Source organism: Carcharhinus amblyrhynchos, chromosome 3 (genome assembly GCF_965287045.1).
Source record: "Carcharhinus amblyrhynchos chromosome 3, sCarAmb.v2.hapA, whole genome shotgun sequence".
NCBI lineage: Eukaryota > Metazoa > Chordata > Chondrichthyes > Carcharhiniformes > Carcharhinidae > Carcharhinus > Carcharhinus amblyrhynchos.
In genome coordinates, this window is record NC_137326.1 from 16835174 (window position 1) to 16855650 (window position 20477).

Below are 20477 nucleotides of genomic sequence, written 5' to 3' on the forward strand. Positions count from 1 at the left end.
CCAGGATCCACCTCCAGGATTTCAACCTCTCCTTCCAACATCGCTCTGTCCTGGATCACCAAGGCATTCAACTACTATCTCAGGTACCCCAACAGAACACTACTACTTCACGGGCCCATAGTGTCAACAACCTTATGATCACCCTGCATGTATGGCTTCTCATAAGCTTAGTGCTTTATCTCTTCTTGCTGCAGTTTTGCCTTTTAACATGGAGCTTCTTCTTGCTCCTCACTCTCAACTCCATTGAACAAAACCTTTTACCTTTTCTTTGTTCTTTTGATCTCACAGCCTTCTTGGAACTCTTTTCCGTCCCATTCCCTGGATTTCTGGGACTGTTCTGTTCTTTAATTTGGGACTCACTGCCAGTGTCTGTGGAATGCCACTTCTTTCTGGGTCATAGAGATATACAGCACGGAAACAGGCCCTTTGGCCAATCAGTCCCATTTGCCTGCGCTGGGTCCTTATCCCTCTAAATCTTTCCCATCCATGTAACTGTCCGAATGTATTTTAAATGTTGTAATTTAAATGTTGTAATGCCCACCTCTACCAACTCCTCTGGCAGCTCATTCCATATTCACATCACTGTGTGTGAAAAAGTTGCCCCTCGGGTCCCTTTTAAATCTTTCTCCTCTCATCTTAAAGCTATGCCCTCTAGTCTTGGACTCCCCTACCCTGCAGAAAGAGATGTTGGCTATTCACTTAACTATGCCCCTCATGATTTTAATAAACCTCTATAAGATAGGTCATGCTCATCCTCCGATGCTCCAGGAAAAAAATGTCCCAACATATCCAGCCCGTCCTTATAATTTACCATTTTGATTCTAAGCGCTGGGCAGACTTGAAACTGGGAGTTTTAGATCCGATTTTTAGACCTGTTCTCAGGCGCCCCCACACACACTTTGCCTGCAAAAATATCAGCAATTCTGAATTGCACTGGAGGCCTGCGGGCAGGGCTTAACACATCCGAAATCCTGCGGCTTCAACTGGCACCTCCAACTGCGCATGTGCAGAAAAATAATGACAAGAATGCTGCTCCCCTGCCACATCGCATTTGGGACTGAATAATGCCTCCCCTTGGGCCACACAGACATTGCCCCACCCCCACAACATTACTGACCTCCTTAGCCCTCCACCACCCAAACCAATCACTGGCCCCTCCCCCTATACACATTGGCAACAGACCCCTCCCTTGCCCCCTCATTGATCACAGGCAAAGTGGCAGCGGACCCCCCACTCACTGATCACAGGCAAAGTGGCAGCAGATTCCCCCTTCCCCCTCACTGATCACAGGCAGTGACAGTGGATCTCCCCCACCAACCCCCCACCTCCCCACCTCCCTGATCTCAAGCAGAGCCACTGGACACCATGCACTTACCCCCTCACTAGCTGGAGCGCCCAAATCAGACTTTTGTAGAGCATGTCTGTTTTGCACCAATTTGGATGGGCGAACGTGGTGGTAAAGGGAAAAGTGCCGGTAAGATTAGGCGTGCAGCCCATTCATAGAACCCTACAGTGCAGAAACAGGCCCTTCAGCCCATCGACTCTGCACCACACAATCCCACCCAGGCCCCACCCCCCAGATCCCTACACACTTACCTGTTAATCCCTCTAACCTACACATCCCAGGACACTAAGGGGTAATTTTAGCATGGCCAATCAACCTAACCTGCACATCTTTGGACTGTGGGAGGAAACTGGAGCACTCGGAGGAAACCCACGCAGACACGAGGAGAATGTGCAAACTCCACACAGACAGTGACCCGAGCCAGGAATCGAACCCAGGTCCCTGGAGCTGTGAAGCAGCAGCGCTAACCACTGGGCTACCATGCCGCCCTCTCAGTCAATTCAGTAAATTCAGTCAATTTAAGTGCATGCAAATGCATTTAAATGGTCATCGCCCCCATTTTGGGCATGGGCCCAATCGCGGCCATTTTTGGGCCTAGCATAAGGGGGAACTGGCGCGGAGTCGGGTTTGGATCACGCTACTAGCCTCATGCCCGACATCTCCAAGTTTTCACACCCACAGACTTAAAAGCAACTTTTTAAAAGTGAAACCAAAACACAAGCTTTTCTTAACAAACAGATACAGAAACACAAATTAAGCTTAAATGTTAAGCCATATCTTGTTCCCAACACCCACAAATACAAAATGACTTATTTTTAATTGTGGCTGGAATTCTCTGATCTCCCAGCCACATGGTTCCCATCCGCTGAAGGTGGTGCATTGTTTGCTCATGGCAAGGTTCTCTGCTCCGCCGCTGTCAATGGGAATTCCCGCTGATGCTCCCCTGTGAGCAGGAGTACATTACTGGTGGGACCGGAGAATTCCGCCAGCGTGAACGGCTGGAGAATGAAGACACGGCCACTGGCAATGGAGTAATAAAATCAGGGATGCACAAGATGTCAGAATGAGACGGCAGAAGACATTTCAAGACAGTTTTGGCACTGGAGGAATTTACAGTGACAGGGAGGGGTGAAAGCATGGCGAGATTTGAAAATAAAAATTTTAAAATTGAGATGCTGCTTAACCAGGAGCAATGTAGGTTAGTGAGCACAGGGATAATAAGTCAACAGGACTTAGTGCAAGTGAGGATAAGGCAGCAGACTTCTGGATGAGTTCCAGTTTAATGAGGGTACAATTTTGAAGGCCAACGGCTGGAGAATTCTGGATTATATCTATTTCCTAACAAAAGGGACCGGGCAGTGTGAAGTTCTTTGGACTAGGAACAGACAGAGACAGCTCAGAAGGAAAAGTGCAAGAATAACATGGCTTCTTTTATTAAACAGCTGCTTTGCTTCTGCTTGTACACCTCCTCTAATGGTACAATTATGTTTGGTATCTTCAAACAAAATACATACATTGCACTTTTTTGCGCTAATACACTGGGGCATTTTCCCATTCCGCCTGCCACGCGAATCATAGCAATTGACCTCGGACAGGGTTTTTCAGCTTTGAGGCGAGTTTGGTTGGAAAATCCCACGCTTTATATCCCCCACTTCATAATAAATGAAACATATGTTTGAACGATCCATCTGCAAGTAGACAATAAACTTAAGCATAACTTGAATATTTAACTTAATACAAATTCTAACTTTTGTACTAATTAAACAATTTGCTTAGCTATACATAATGTTATGAAGGATTTGTCCACCATTTGAAAATAGTTCTCAATCTATAGTCATTTAAATAATTGTCAGTTTTCCTGTTTTTGCTATCAAGGTGGATAACCTCACATTTACCCACATTATGCTGCAGCTTCCATGCATGTGGCCCCCTCATTCAGCTTGTCCAAATCACATTGAAGCAACTGTGCATCCCCCAGATTTGTGTCATCTGCAAATTTGAAGATATTACATTTACTTGGAATGGAAGAATTTACAGAGCTATGGGGAAAGAACAAGGAATAGGACTGATTGGTAATCTCTTTCGAAGAATCAGGACAAGCCAAGCACCCTCAGTTAGTGCTCAATCACTCTGTGTAATTCTTCGCCAATAAAAGTACAGCTTATAATGTGCAAACCCAAGTTCAGCCACTCTCCCTACCACATAAACCACAACAGAAATGTAGTTGCAAATAATCACAATAGTGCCATTAATGGAATGAAATGTCCCATGGCACTACACAGGAGCATCAGAAAGCAAATGACACCATGTCATATATGTCCAGATTAAAACAGATGGCCAAATGATTACCAAATAGGCAAGTTTTAAGGAGAACTGTATAAATGGAAAGAGAGATAGAGAAGTGGACGGATTTAAGAAATAAAATTCCAGAGATAGGAGTCTAGGCAGCTAAAAGCATGGCCATTAGCAATGGAGTAATAAAATCAGGGATGCACAAGATATCAGAATGAGATGACGGAAGACATTTCAAGACAGTTTTGACACTGGAGGAGTTTACAGTGACAGGGAGGGGTGAAAGCATGGCGCGATTTGAAAATAAGAATTTTAAAATTGAGGTGTTTCTTAACCAAGAGCAATGTAGGTTAGCGAGCACAGGGGTGATAAGTCAACAGGACTTGGTGCAAGTGAGGATAGGGCAGCAGAGTTTTGGGTGAGTTCAAGTTTAGTGAGGGTACAATTTTGAAGGCCAACCATGGCTGTGTTAGGGTAGTCAAGTCTAGAGGTTAAAAAAGGCATCAATGTGGATTTCAGAAGAAAACAAATTCAGACAGTCAGCCAATAATCTCTGGCAGCCTTCTGAGTTGTGGGATGATGGTTTCTATGTTGTGGCCAACTCTGTGTTGAACATCGCCTGGCTTGGGGCCTATTATGGCATAGCAATCTCTGCTGCTGTTGCTGCAGATGAAGGCAGCAGGCTGAGAAGTGCAGGTTTTGCTGGCCTGTTTACTCTGGCTGCTCTTCTCAGTCAGCTGAGCTCTCCGTTTCTCCTTCTCTATTCCAATACCCTTCCTACAGAGGTCAGAGCTGTCAGTGACTGTCTCCCAGTTCTCAGTGTCAATATCCATGAACTTCACATCTCATTTGTAAGAACCCTTGTACCAGAGGTACGAACATCCAACAGGTCATTACCTGCCTAGTTCACTATACAGAAGGTTTTTTGAGTATACTGCTGTCTGATGAATGTGGCTGAGCCACTGAGGATGCAGGCTTGGTAAACGTGCAGTTGCAGTTCTCAGTCACACTGCTTTTCCAGCTTGGACATAATGGCTGCAGTTTTTGCACTATTTGTGCTGATTTCAGCATCAAGTAATAGATTGCTGATGATTGTGGAGGCACGATGACACAGTGGTTAGCACTGCTGCCTCACAGCGCCAGGGACTCAGATCCAATTCCAGCCTTGGGTGACTGTGTGGAGTTTGCACGTTCTCCCATGCCTGTGTGGGTTTCCAACAGATGCTCCGGTTTCCTCCCACAATTCAAAGATGTGCAGGTTAGATGGATTATCCATGCTAATAGGCCCTTAGTATCCAAAGATATGTAGGTCAGATGGATGCTAAATATACAGGGTTTCAGGGATAGGATGGGAGTGGTGAGCCTGGGTAAGATGCTGTTTCAGAGTCGGTGCAGACTCGATGAACTGAATGGCTCCTTCTGTAGCGATTCTACGGTTCTCAGGCCCTCGTAGGTAAACTGGGTGGTGCAATATATATTTGAAATCTAATGCTTTTTTTGATGTCAGCAATGGATTGCATATAGATAGCAAGGAGCAAAGGATAGATTCTTAGGGGAAGCAAATATAACAGTTTCGGAGCAGTGTGGCTGTGATTGGACAGGATTAGATTAGAATGTTCCATCCAGCTAATTAACAATGGGGCAGCATTTAAGGAAGATATGAGGGGGTGCTATTTTACTTTCTCGGCTTCGCGGTCAATGCATGGGGGCGAGCCAGTAAGATCACACGAAAGGCGAAAAACAGGTTTCTGCCCAATTTCTTGCTTCTCATGTTTTTACCGGGCCAGAATATTGGTGAGATGTGCTATGTATCAATATTTATATCCATTTTAAGTAGCATTTAAATATTATTAGTGAGCCCGGGACACAACTGTCCGGACTCACTTGCCTTAGCAGCAAGGTCCTCATTGGCAAGAATCACATATGGTTGCTGTCCATAGGGACTTGACCTGATGGCCTTGCCGGTAGGACCAGAGACCATTGAAGCTCCCTGGGAGTTGGGAGCATGGTAGGGCAGTGCCCTGTGGGTCCTGAGGAGGTCGAGCAATGAGGGGAGGTGGGGGAGCTGCATAGTTTGCATCAGCGATCAGCTGGGGGCTCTCTGCAATCGCAATCAGTGGGGAGAAGGGAGAAGCTGCACACTCTGTATCAAGGATTGGGTGGTTCAGGTGACGATCAGGGTCGGGGGGGGTTGGTGCTTAAGTACCATCCCCTGCAGGCGAGCAACAGATTATGCAATAGGTTTTGCACAAAATGGTGTAAGACTACATTTTGAAACTCACCCACAAAATGGATCTGAAACTCTCCCCTTTTCATGCTTGTTTGACACTTTGACTTTTCTGATAAGATCGCCCCCATGGTGTGTAGTCAACTGTTCAGGCAGCAGGTAGACTGCTATTTTATGCAAACTTGCTCAAGTTCAGAAAGTAACTTACCTTGTTTCTAACACATTTCCACCTCTTATTAGACATGCAAAATTGAAAAAAAAGTTAAGCAACACAATGAAGTTTGTCTAGATATAAATAAGATTCACATTACTTGTGTTAAAACTGCTTGAAGTAAAGCAGCTTTGAGAAATGTAGGCATTCATATTCACAAATATCATTATATAGACAGTTTATTCACATACTTTGTGTCAGTCTGTGTCTCATAAAGTCATAGAGGTTTACAGCAGGGAAACAGGCCCTTCAGCTCAACTTGTCCATGCCACCTTTTTCTTTAAACGACTAAGCTAATCCCAATTGCCTGCGTTTGGCCAATATCCCGCTATACACATCTTATCCATGTAACTGTCTAAATGCTTTCTAAAAAATAAAACTGTACCCACCTCCACTATTTGCAGCTTGTTCCAGACATTCATCACTGTGTGTGAAAAAATTGCCTCTCTGGACCCTTTTGTATTTCTCTCCTCTCACGGTAAACCTACGCCCTCTAGTTTTAGACTTCCCTACCTTTGGGAAAGGTAGCCTATCTACCTTATCTATGACCCTCCTTATTTTATAGACCTCATTAAAATCACCCCTAAGCCTCCTACGGCACAGGGAAAAAAGTCACAGTCTATCCAGCCTCTCTTGATAACTCAAACCATCAAATCCAGTCGCACCCTAGTAAATCATTGCTGCACTCTTTCTAGTTTAATAATATCCTGTCTATAATAGGGTGACCAGAACTGTACTGTATACAGTCTCATTGGAGGAAATAGGAGGCAGAATGAATCACAGATGATATGCTAGACATGGATGCAAACTATGAAGTATGATTAATGTATAATAAGAAATAAATAGGAGCAGGAGTAGGCCATCTAGCCCTTCGAGCCTGCCCCGCCATTCAATAAGATCATGGCTGATCTGTCGTGGCTCAGTTCCACTTTCCCGCCCTCTCCCCATAACCCTTAATCCCTTCTCTTATCAAAAACCCATCAACCCGCTTCTTAAAAATATTTAGCGAGGCAGCCTCCACCACTTCAACGGGCAGAGAATTCCAGAGATTCACCACCCTTTGAGTGAAGAAGTTCCTCCTCAACTCCGTTCTAAACCGCCTCCCCTTTATCTTGAGGCTGTGCCCCCTAGTCCTACTGTCTTTTTTGAGCGGGAAGAGTCTCTCCACCTCTATCCTATCCATCCCATTCATCATCTTATACGTCTCAATGAGATCTCCCCTCATTCTTCTAAACTCTAACGAGTACAAGCCTAGTAAACCTCCTAGTATTTATGTTGTGTCATTTTCACATTGTTTGACCCTAAGAGGAATCAACTATTGAGAGTAATTCATGAAAATAGCAGAAAATACAATGCAAAATATATGAGACCTGTCTATTAGTAAAGACTGATCCGTAACAGTTCACAACAGAATTATTAAATACTGTGTAAATAAGACATTTTTTTTGGCCAATAGCATGTCTTTGACCCACTTTCAAGCATCCACCAATAACGTTCAGGCAGACTGTCAGGAGATGTTAGAGATCAAATTTTCTCTAATTATTACATTATTTTCCTTCCATAATTCATACAATATTAAAAATCTGATGGAACATAATGCATTGGTGTATCAACACATTGCATCAGTGTCCAGAGATCCCTGTTTTTTGGGCAGTGATGACGCACAGCTCCTACATCTCCATACTGGATAAAACGGCAGCACGGGATCAGGGGGCACATTATAAAAACTTGAAGGTGGAAACAATTTATTTTAAGGAGGGTCCTGTGCTTCTTGTAAAACACATTCTCTATTAATGGCCCAGCGCTTAAAGCGCCACACACTAAACTTGCACGATACTAATCGGTGACCCGGAACATGCAACCAGAAGGAACAACAGTGCTTCAACGGCACATTCAGATTTGGTAGGATCAATCAAGCTGACCTGGCCCTCTTCTGCATTTACCTAACAATCCTGCTAGTGTCACAGTAGTCAACCATTTAGCAACATTTCACAGGTGAGCTATCTCTAAATCACCAAAGCTCAGCCCTTACATTGTAACTGAAGCCCGAGACCCCATATTGGGAGTATCAAAGCCCTCACCTGGCATTGAAATTGCACCCTGTATCCCAATTTCTAAACCAGAATGATAGGGAACAAGTGTATTCCAATAATTCCCCATGCAATCATTCTGACCTAAGCCTGGATTTTAGAGATAAAAGGCCACACTTCACCATTTTGATTCTAAGTGCCGAGCAGGTTGAAAACTGGGAGCAGCTCAGATCCGACTTTTAGATCCATTCTGAGGTGCCCCCAGACGCACTCTGCCTATGAAAGCATTAGCAATTCCGAAACGCGCTGCAGAAATCTGTGGGCAGGACTTAACGCACCCGAAACCCTTTGGCTCCAATCAGTACCTCCAACCACGCCTGAGCGGAAAAAAAAAGATAGAATGCTGCTCCCCTGCCAATCCCTCCTGGGCTGGATAATGCCTCCCCCTGGCCCTCACAGGTACTGCCCCACCCACACAAGATTACTGACCCCTTTATCCTCCACCCCGCACCCCTCGCCTCCCAGACATCTCCATCCCCTTCCCCCAACCAATCTCAGGCAGAGTGGCAGCACAGTCCGTTCCCCCACCGCTCTCAGACACAGCCCCAACGCCCCCCACCAATCTCAAGCAGAGAGCCGTCGGAAACTCAGAACTTAGTTCCTCACTAACTGGAGCGCCCGAATCGGACTTTTGCGGAGCATGTCTGTTTCATGCATGCAGATACACTTAAACTGCCATCCTGCCCGTTTTGGGCACGGTCCCGATCGTGGTCCGGCGTGGAGGCGGGCGTGGATTGCGCTATTCGCCTCACGCCTGACTTTACCAAATTTTCACACCTGAAAACAGGTGCAAATTGATGGTAAAATCAGGCTCAAAGTGACAAATCAAGAAAGGATGGAATAATGAAGGATAAATCAATCTGGGAGATTGTACAGCACCTGTTAATTACTGACTTTCAGAGTGAGTTTGCAGATAAATGTATTGTCTGTCCTTAGTTGATAATAGTGCGTCAGCAATAAAATGAGAATGCACGTTTTTATTAACAAAACACAAAGCCGGTAAATTAAAAATCTATAAATGTAGTATCCCAAGTGAAAAATGCATTCAAAAATCTTTTTAATTCTAATTAGCAATTCTGAGGATTGCCTTTGTTGAAATGTAATAGAAATAAAATGGTTAATGCACATTGTCACGGGTTCCCTCATTTACATCAAGCAATTGTTGAAATTTATGGACTTAAATAGCAAAAATGCATTTCACATAATTGGAACAATAGGCAAACCCAACCTGACATAAAATTTAAGCAGTGTAAGTATAAACATTGCCAAAAGATTTATATAATTATGCATATTTTACATGACCAAAATGATCATAAAAATAATAACAGATAAATTAGTTCCTTCAGTCTATTTAATTTTTGATAATTGCATGTTTGTCACAACAAGTATGGCTGGATTCTTCTGCTGGCAGGAAAAATAAACCTTGCTGTTCTCCAATTCTCAAAAGACAATATGGAAGACAAATTTCAAAAACAAACAAAAAACACTAATTGGATTTTAAAGAATAGTGAAAAGTCATTAATTCAATTTAGGAGTGAGTTCTAACGATAATTGCTGTACATAAAATTATATATTACTGAAAAAAGATTCTGCCAAAGCTTTTTGTCTTGTACTCGTTAGGACAGTTACAAGAATACAATGTTGCGGAAACAACAACTTTATACTATATGAGGGCTGAGTGCTGATCGGCTGGCAAGTAGACTCTGATTGATGGAGGCATTGCCATGGAGAATGTGCCTGTTAATGATACTAACAGTTAATTGCTGAGCATAGTTTGATTCTGATTGGTCAAGGCATTACCCTGAGGAATGAACCAGTGGATGGTATCATTTAGTTTGTTGAGCTGAAACAGGCACAATGTGTGTACCTGCTCTTCTGTCTGCAAAGAAGAGTGCCCCTATATTAAGTCCTTAGAAGCAGAAGCTCCTCCACTAAAATCCCTTTATTTACATACTCTAACAGCAGTACACAGAGTGCTAGCAGTTAGCAGTCTACCTCTGGGGTATCAGAGGAACTGACACTTCCAGTTAAGTGCACAGCAAAGACTCCCTGATTGTCCCATCAATCGGATCCTTAATCACGGAGTTCATATTCCAAATAGCCAACCTCAACGGCCTGACTGAAGTCATTACAGCTCCATGTACTAATATATGTAGCTTCGAGTATATGCAAAAGTAGCACTTTGATTGTCAGATTGTACAACTGTCAGTCAGCCTTGTAGTGTACCTGTTTCATCTGCAAAATAAATGATAGCCAGTTGCTGTTTCATTCCTCAGGGAAATAGCTTGACCAGAGACAAGCTCCCTAATTTACACGTACATACAATGCTTAACAATTAGCTATCAGTCACCATTAACCTATGCATTCTCCAAGGCAACACCTCCATCAATTAGAATCCACTTGACAACCAATCAATATCTTTTTCTCATACAGCATAAACTTATTGTTTTGCCTAACGTTGGTATTCTTGTGATTGTCCTGACCAGTGCCAGACAAAAAACTTTGACAAAATATCTTCTTTCAGCAATGGTTAAGTTCTATACCACAAAACAACTATAAAATGATATAAAAGAGGTAAAAAAAACTTAATTTGTTTCAATTATGAAAAAAATAACTTACAGCTACAAGCCGCTTATCCATTTCCAGAATTTGCTCAGTACTGCTTTTGGTCTCCAAGGCACTCACTATTGATTCGTAATGTGAGTTTATGTTCTCCTGCACTGAAAACGGAGTGGAGGGAGGTGAAACAAGATGAGATATATAACAATGCACGAAATTGTGGAACAGTTATAATTCTTTGCAGGAGGGTGAAGTAACTTGGAAATTCAAGCTGGGTTAGTGAGGGTGGATATTGGAAATTAATATTAATTCTGGGTTACTAAGGGTGGGCAAAACTGCTGGGTTAATGCAACTTAAATAATCTCAAATGTTGCCATGGAAATATTTGCCTGAATAATATTTCCCATCTATCAATATATTAGAAGCAACATAAAAATCTTACAGGAAATTCTAGCATAGAATTACATCCTCAACAAAAAACATGGCCACTTTGACTTGACCTTCATAGTTTCCATTTTGCTTGAGCATTAATTTCATGCTTTTAGGAAATGTCTGCCCTTTATATATTAAAAATTATACTCAGTTCATGAACTAACTTGTCTTGTTTAACCTGAACAGGAAATAATTGGAACTTTGTCTACTGAACAGTGCTCCACCTAGTGGCTATGTAATCATATGTAAAACTCACCCACAATTTACCAAAATACCCATTTGGAAAATGCCTGAATTAGCCGTGAGTTTTTAAATAAAATCCAAGGTTAGATTTCATAAAGTAACAACTGCATTGGGTATTTCCAAAATTAACATTTGGATGTCAATAATGCGTATAGATAATCATACAACAAACTGGAATATAGTATAAACTTTCATACTAGGTGGACCAATGAGTTACAGCCCTCTCTATTCCTATTACAGAGATGATGTGATGAATCACCTGATGAAGGGGCAATGCTCCAAAAGCTCAGTGCTACCAAATAAACCTGTAGGACTTTAACCTGGTGTTGTGAGACTACTTGCTGTATAATAGAGATAGAATTCATTTGCTGATTATTGCATAGTCTGTTTGCATTTTTTAACTCCAAATAGATCATAAATTTTCAATTCCAACAGAAAAGTGGACTGTAAAAGATCAACCATCCATTATATACACCCTGATGATTTTCTTTCAATATAACGTGACACATAAAAATCCATGCTATACTGAGGGGTGTTTCATTTCAATGGCTGATTGGAAAAGTGTTGCACATTTAGAACATATTACATGCCACTTAGCATGAAATAAAAACCTTGTTATGCTTGCTTTTGCAAAGGTAGTTAGCTTGTTACTACAGAGATTACAATCCAATCTGCATATCTTGCATACTCTGTTGCTATGGTTGTACTCGATTTGAAGACTGCATTTGATGTATGTAATTCTGGACTTTAAAAACCAGCACACTGTGCTTGTTGTAGCTGTTACTAAATTGGAATGCTCTCAGTTTCATTGACATTTTCCATTTGTTTTGAATTTCAATGGAATGAAAATCATACATGTGTCTAACAATGAGCAGGTGATCCATTTCATTAGATTATGACATTAAGAGTATGGGGGCAGGCCATTGTGGGTGGGACCTGTGATTTGTCTTAATAGATTCTTTCTAGCACTTTCTACAAAACATGATTTGAAAATCCTTTTAGCACAGTGAACTTACTTGTTTTTGACATACTTTCCAATCCCTCAAGGACCAATTTGTTGTGTAGTTCATCCTTCTTTTCAAGATTATTAAAGCACGTTATAATCTTTAAAATAAAAAAGCAATTTGTCACAGGCACAGAATAATTTTTGAATATATTAGCAAGCGATTGATTTAATCTGCCCAGTTTTGTACTGTGTGCATTATTATCCTGTTAATTGCAGTGGATTAACTTCCTTGTTTAAAGATGCAGAAAGAAATGCATTATGATTGCATTGAACATTTGGATGTTAACACTAACGATATTAAGTTCCAGAATTGAGATCTCTATCACTTTCTAAATGTTACATACAAAGAGTGGCATTTAAAATTGCAACAATCAGGTCACAAACAAATTATCAAGACACTCATAGGTTATCATAATCAATATTAATACTGAGTAAATTCCATAATCAGTATTAATAGAGTAAATTCTGTGTTTTGTTATTCCTTAACTACAGTAGTAAAAGCAGTTATTCTTCAAATGAGTGGCCAATGCACAAATGTCCTGTTTTGACAATGTGTGATAACATTAAGTTCAGAACAAGCGTGTAACAGGAAAAATGTCAGATTCTTCCAAATACATGGCATTCATAAGACACCATCACCTGAGGGCTGTGGTCCAGTGAGCATCTGTATGACCCAGCAGTGGATCTGTATGATCCACAGCAGTAAATAACTGTAGTTTATGAAGGCACAAATGATCTAAAATCACAAGCAATGGTTTCTACATATCAATGCGTAGGTCCTGGAGAGTGGACATAGTTGGTTTTCCAAACATTTTACCAACTTGAAACATTGCCCTTAATACCATCACGCAACCTGTGTTGCTTAGCAAATAGCCTAAATTAGTTACGTGTGAAAGGTAAGGACCTAATCCCTACTCAAACAGACTATTTTTCTGCTAGAATGATAATTCTGCTGTTGAGACACTAAGAGGAGAGTTTACAATTATGGGCTTAACTTTACCAGTTCGCCCCTCCCATCGACGGGCGGAGCAAGCTGGTAAAATTGCTCGAGAGCCAAGAAATCTGGATCACACCCAACTGCTCAGCTTTCGTGATCTTACTGCAGCCAAATTTTCAAAGAAGTCAATCTCTCGCCCATTTCCGGTGAGAAACTGAACAAGTTATTTAAACTTATTAAAATGTTAATTTCCATGTGATTAGCGAGCCTGGTGCTGAATTGTCCAGACTCACTTGCCTTAATGGCCTGACTGAGAGAAGTTCTCTCTGGCGAAGAAAACACCTGCTCTCCATGAACAGGGAACAGTCCTGTTGCACTCATTGGTAAAACTGGACACCAATGAGGGCCCCTGGGGAAGCGGAGGGCAAGGGCAATGTCAGCCTGGCATTTTGGCAATACCCTCCAGACACATTGGACTGCACATCAGGTGACCTATGAGGGGGTGGGGTGCAGGGCCTGGATGGGGCGGGACCAGACTGCGACAGCCTGACTGGGGAGGGAGGGGAGCTCCACTGCCACTCTACAGCTGCGAACAGGACAAAGTGGAAAGGGTCGAGAGCTTCTAGTTTTTAGGTATCCAGATCACCAACAACCTGTCCTGATCCCCTATGCAGACACTACAGTTAAGAAAGCCCACCACCGCCTCTATTTTCTCAAAATAGAAATTTGGCATGTTCTCTACGACTGTCACCAACTTTTACAGATGCGCCACAGAAAGCATTCTTTCTGGTTGTATCACAGCTTGGTATGGCTCCTGCTCTGCCCAAGACTGCAAGAAGCCACAAAGGTTGTGAATGTAGCCCAATCCATCATGCAAACCAGCCTCCCATCTACTGACACTGTCTACACTTCCCGCTGCCTCAGCAAATCAGCCAGCACAATTAAGGATCCCATGCACCCCGGACATTTTCTCTTCCACCTTCTTCCGTCAGGAGAAAAATACACAAGTCTGAAGTCACGTGCCAACCGACTCAAGAACAGTTTCTTCCCTGCAGCTGTCAGACTTTTCAGTGGACTCACCCGTATTAAGTTGATCTTTGTCTATACTCTAACTATGTTTCCTTTTCTATGAACGGTATTCTCTGTCTGTACAGCTTGCCAGAAACAATACTTTCCCCTCTATGCTAATACATGTGACAATAATAAATCAAACCAAATCAAAGCGATCATTGTGGTGAGGGAGTGGGCCCGCTGCCACTCTGCCTGCAATCAGTGGAAAGGGAAGGCCGCTGCAGTTCTGCATCAGGTCGGTGGAGGGAAAGGAGGGGGCGCAATTGGTCTGGGTGACATGGGGAGGAGGCAGGGGCTACATTTCCAGGCAGTGCGGGGCTCGCGATCGGTGGGGGGTAGGCATGCTGGTTGGTTGAGGCTGGCTCCAACAGCAGGGGCTTCACAGCTCTGTGTTGCTACTGTGATCACTCCCTCACCCCAACGATCGCTGTGATTTGATTTGATTTATTATTGTCACATGTACTGCGCGCTATACAGACAGGTCTGCACATGCGTAATAGCTCCCTCTGTTGCTGGCTGGCAAATTAGGTCCTGTCTACTGCCTGTAGTAGCTAGAAATAGCCTAGCCCATTTCTTCATGTACTATGTGCACAAGATTGCGCGCAAATACCCGCCCAAAAGACAGATCTACAACTTTCCCATTTTCACACTAGCTGCACATATTTTCGAGTAAAATTACGATCTGTATGTGTTAAAAAGCGCTGGCACAAATTGAATTGGTAGGCTTCATTCTTCACTATACACCTACTGAGAGATGTGTGGTCATTTGTAGACAAGAAGAATCAACAAGCAATCTGCAACATAGAAGGATAATAAGGATGTAACAGAAGCAGAACATTACATGAAGTAATTCATCAGCATTTTTTTAAGGACTTCTCTTCTTGGACCTGCTTTTATGATTAATTGTAAATTCTGTTTTATGGAAAAAGGAACTTTAACAACCAGTATTTATTACTCCTGTCTGTCTAGAAAACATGAATTTAAGAAAAAGATTTTAAGTTACCTTACTGTAAACTAACCAATTTATGTTCAAAGTGTGTATGGGCTTGGCTACCAGCCACAGGATTTTCTGATTGCTGTTCTCCAACAGCAAGTAGAAAGACTTAGAATCTTAGAATTTCTACAGTGCAGAAGGAAGCTATTTGGCCAACCACAATCCTATCCAGGCCTTATCCCCATGACCCCATGCAAGTCCTCCTGACACTAATGGGCAATTTAGCATGAACAATCAACCAAACATGCACAACTTAGGTGTGTAGAAAGAAACCACAGCACGCGGAGGAAACCCACACAGTTATGGGGAGAATGTGCAAATTCCACACATAGTCACCCAAGGCGAGAATTGAACCCGGGTCCCTGGTGCTAACCACTGTGCCGCCGTACTGCCCACTTGGGGTCAAAAAGCTGTCGGGCCCCTTTCAGTGCTGTTTGCCTTACTGCTTAGTCCATTCTGTTCTGCAAGGTGACAAGGGTCCAGACACAGGCATCAGAAGCTTGGAGTTCTGCTGGAAATTAGTGCATGTTGTATGTAATCAGAGGGAATTGAATCTGAAGAATGTCGTTTCCATCACATTGCCATGACAACACTTGGTCTGTTCCTAATGCAAATGCAGGCTTTGATCTGCCCTTTGACAAAAGCTTTGGAATCAAAACAATGCAGTCAGAGACGCAGCCTAAATGGTCTCCATCATGTTTGCTCAGCATGTAGAAGGGGTCCCAGTCAAAAGAATCAGCCTCATGAGTTTTAAAAATCTTCAATTACCTGAAAAGTCACTTGATATTAAAGGGTAGATTTTCCTCTTTGTTGTACCCTAAAGATTGATGTTCCAAAGCCATACAGAAGAGAAAAACACGCCAGAAACCAAACCATCATGCCTCCGCCTCTAGGTGCTGCACTGGTATGTCATGGTATGCCAACTGGCTAACATTTGTCAGAGGGATTGACTCAGAATTATGCCGTGAGTAAAATGAGAAGAAGCATTCATGGCCTCCCACCTCATTTTAAGTGCAGCAGGATAGCTGTCAAAAGGGTCTGAGTTGAGGGTTCTACAGAGCAAGGGTTTCAGAGGACACCTGGAGCTATCAAACATTGGATTAATATTGACAGGGGACCTTCCCTCATTCTCTAGAATTAAATAAATTTTACAATGCAGCAACAAACTATTCCACCCAACAGATCGTGACTGGTGTTTATGATCCACATCAGCCTTAGTTCCTCTCACCCTTTATCAAAATAATCTTTAAGCTTTCTAGTTGCTGCTCCCCAGTGGTGCAACTAGAAGCACAATTATAGACCTCTCTAGTCATATAGTTTCACTCCTGTTTTCTGCCTAGGTTACTGGCATAGGCCCAGTCAGGAAGTGCTATGACCTGAAACAAGTTATGTGCTGTTTTGTTAAATGTAGCCAACCTGAGCCGTGTCACATTGGTCAGGCAACCAACAGATACCCACAGAGGAAAATCAGCCTTTGTTTTTCCTCCAAAGGTGTAAAATATATCCTTATAGAATCATAAGGCCCTATTTTACCATTTTGATTCGAAGTGCTGGGCAGATTTGAAACTGGGAGTGTTTCAGATCCAACTTTCAGACCCATTCTCAGGCACCCCCTAACACACGCTGCCGGCAAAAATATCAGCGATTCCAAATTGCGCTGCACAAGCCGGTGGGCAGGGCTTAACACATCCAAAATCCTGCAGGTCCATTCGGCGTCTCCAACTGCAGATGTGCAAAAAAGACAGAATGCAGCTTCCCTTACACATCGTTCCTGGGCTGGTTAATGCTTTCCCCTGGCCCTCACAAACACTGCCCCATCCCCCAACATTACTGACCTCCTTATCCTCCCCCTCTCCACCACCCAGACTGATCTTCGGCTTCTTCCCCCTCACTGATCTCAGGCAGAGTAGCAGCGGACTCACTCTTCCCCCTCACTGATCTCAGGCAGACTGACAGCGGATTCCCCTCCCACCAATCTCAAGCAGAGAGCCTTTGGATGTTCGGCATTTACCTCCTCACTAACTGGAGCACCCGAATCGGACTTCTGTGGAGCATGTCTGTTTTGCACCAATTCTGGATGGACGAACGTGGTGGTAAAGGGGGAAGTGCCAGTAAAGTTGGGCTTGCACCCATCAAGTCAATTTAAATGCATGCAAATGCATTTAAATTGTCGTTATGCCCACTTTGGATGCAGTCTCAAGCATGGCCATTTTCGGGCCTTGGTAAAGGGGGAACCGGCACGGGCACGGATCGCACTACTCGCCTCACGCCCCACTTTACCAAGTTTTCATGCCCGAAAATGGGTGCAACTTGATGGTAAAATCGGGCCCACAGAATCACTACATTGTAAAAGAGGCCATTAGGGCCACTGAGTCTGCACCGACTCTGACTGAGTACCTTACCCAGGCCCTCTCCCCCACCCAGTCCCCATAACCCACACATTTCCCACTGCTAATCCTCCCCTAACTATACATCTTGAGACACTAAGGGACAATTTAGCATGGCTAATCCACCTAACCTGCATAGAGGAGGAAACCGGAGCACCCAGAGGAAACCCATGCAGACATGGGAAGAGTGTGCAAATTCTACAGACAGTGTCCCCAAGGCCTGAATCAAACCCGAGTCCCTGGAACTATGAGGCAGCAGTGCTAACCATTGTGCCGTACAAATGAAGCCAATTCCAATATAATTAGAATAATGTCCAGACCTATTGCTTACTACATCATGGTATTCACATGTTGGAGCGAATGTTGAACATGTAAAATTAGCACTGAAAAAATATTCAGACTTGACATTTACATACCCCTTCAATGCTGTCCTGGAGCTTAGAAATCCAGCTATTAAAGAGCTCACTAAAATAATAATAAATAAAATACATTTTTATAATCAAACATACTGAAGCAAGTATCAAAATGCATATGTTAGCTGCTATTCCTGCAATAGTTACCTTTCTTCTTTGTCTTTCGCTTTTTTCCTCCTAATCTCAAACTGCTCCAGAAGGCTTTTGGGTTTCCCAGCACAAGACTGAGTCAATGAACGAGTCTCTTTGCTTTCTGCAGCAAATAAATATGGCTTAGCCTGATATTTCTCATAGAACCTCGATTCACTCTATAAAATAACAGAAATAGCTTAGCTTGGTATTTCATTTGGATTTTGAACTTTCTCCCTATCTAAAAAAAATCACAAAATCACAGAATATTTGCAGTATAGAAGATCATTCGGCCCATCGAGTCCACGCTGGCTCTCTGGAAAAGTATTCGGCCTCCTCCCATTTTCTAGCCTTTTCCATGTAATCTTGCACATTATTTTTTTCAGAAAGCAAGCCTTTCTGAACCCCTCAATCAAACTTGGCTCCACCACCCTCTCAGGAAGTTAGTTCCATACTTCAACCACTTAGAGTGAAAACATTTTCCCTCTACTTCTACTTCTCCTGCCCATTATTCAGAATCTGTGCCCTCTAGTTCTTGATGTACTCTTGAGAGGGAACAGCTTCTCAACTGAATACAGCTTGCTCTTGTAATTCTCACAATCTCAATTCAATACCTAAAGCATATTAGAATTTGTGAAATTGGCACTCAGCAACATTCCAGTATACTTGACATACATTCAAATTATGAATGTTGGCACTTGTGAATTACATGAGCAATCCTGGTTCATATCCTTATACTTTGGATTGAATTCTTGTTTTGAAGCCTGTTTATTTTACTTAACTATGGAATATTTATCTCCTAACATGAAAAACTATTTACCACCAATCTGTCAAACGCTATTCCATACATTTCATAAATGTGCTGCGTAAAATTTGTATCTATGACAGCAAATGCTTTGCTTCAAAGCTGCTACCAATGTTTTTATTTGCCATTTAAATATCAGAGGATATCACTGAACAGCACAATCTATATTTCATTTATTGTTGAAAAAATTATTGTTAATAAATTCCTCCGCTTGCCTTTATATGATCTACTTGTGTTATAAATGATCCATAGTCAAGAGACCAAAAACGTGACTTTAATTTGGATCTCTTTTAATGTCAGCGGCAACAGATTGCTAAGTCTAAGAGAGAGCAACAGGAGCTGATTTTCTCTCTGAATTTTCCTCTTTAGAGATATAGGACAGGATTCTCTAGCCTCCCTGAGGTGTCTTTCTTGCAGCGGGAGGCTGTGCACCATTGGTCAGAAGCCAATCTTTTGGTCCTGCCACTGACAATGGAATTTCTCACTAACACCACCCCATGACGCCATGGGAAACCACAGATGGAATGTGTCATCGAACAGGAGGTCCCACCAGCTTGAACAGCCAGAAAGTTCCAGCTATAAACCATTTTTGCTTGGTGGCTACTCATAATTACAGGTAATCGGAAATCTCACTTTGCAGAACATCAGATGCAAAGCTTGCTTTCTATCACTGTAGAAAATTGAGAGCTCCGACACATTATATCAGATTCCAATACAAGAAATACTGCATGAAACAGATGAATCAAGACAGAATTTAAATAGTGTGATAGTGTAATTAAAACAATTAGAAACTTTCCTGCAAATTCTCACCCAAATATCTTGATGCTCATTAATAAATTTCTGAAATGATGTTATCCTCAAATTCCAGTGAAATGCATTGTTTGTGCTATCATGACAACAAGCAACACATTTGACAGCATGGTGGTGCAATGGTTAGCACTGTTGCCTCAAAGCGCATGGGACCTGAGTTCAATTCCTGGCTTGGGTCACTGTCTGTGTGGAGTCTGCACATTCTCCCTGTGTCTGTGTGGGTTTCCTCCATGTGCTCTGGTTTCCTACCACAGTCTAAAAGACATGCTGGCTAGGGGCACTGGCCATGCTAAATTCCCCCTCAGTGTACCCAAACAGGTGCTGGAGTGTGGGGACTAGAGAATTTTCATAGTAACTTCATTATGGTGTTAATGTAAGCCTATTTGTGACAATAACAAAAATGTTTTAAACACTTACATTTACGTAACAACTTTAATGTGGAAAGTAAACTTTAAAGTAAAAAACAAGAAGATTAAAGGTATCATAAAGAAAAAAATGACATGAGTTGGTGGCAAAATTAAAAGAG

The 20477-nt window shown here is 42.5% G+C and overlaps 1 protein-coding gene across 1 annotated transcript in view; it reads right to left on the bottom strand.

Moving 5' to 3' along the window:
* Positions 1–20477, bottom strand: part of ccdc36 (coiled-coil domain containing 36) — a 37755-nt gene that overhangs the window by 4405 nt on the left and 12873 nt on the right. The window contains exons 4-7 of the mRNA XM_080186267.1: positions 18355–18515; positions 18211–18259; positions 12416–12503; positions 10785–10885 (exon numbers count right to left, since the gene is read on the bottom strand). Of these exons, the coding sequence (XP_080042393.1) occupies positions 10785–10885; positions 12416–12503; positions 18211–18259; positions 18355–18515 (399 nt within the window). The remainder of the gene's footprint in view (positions 1–10784; positions 10886–12415; positions 12504–18210; positions 18260–18354; positions 18516–20477) is intronic.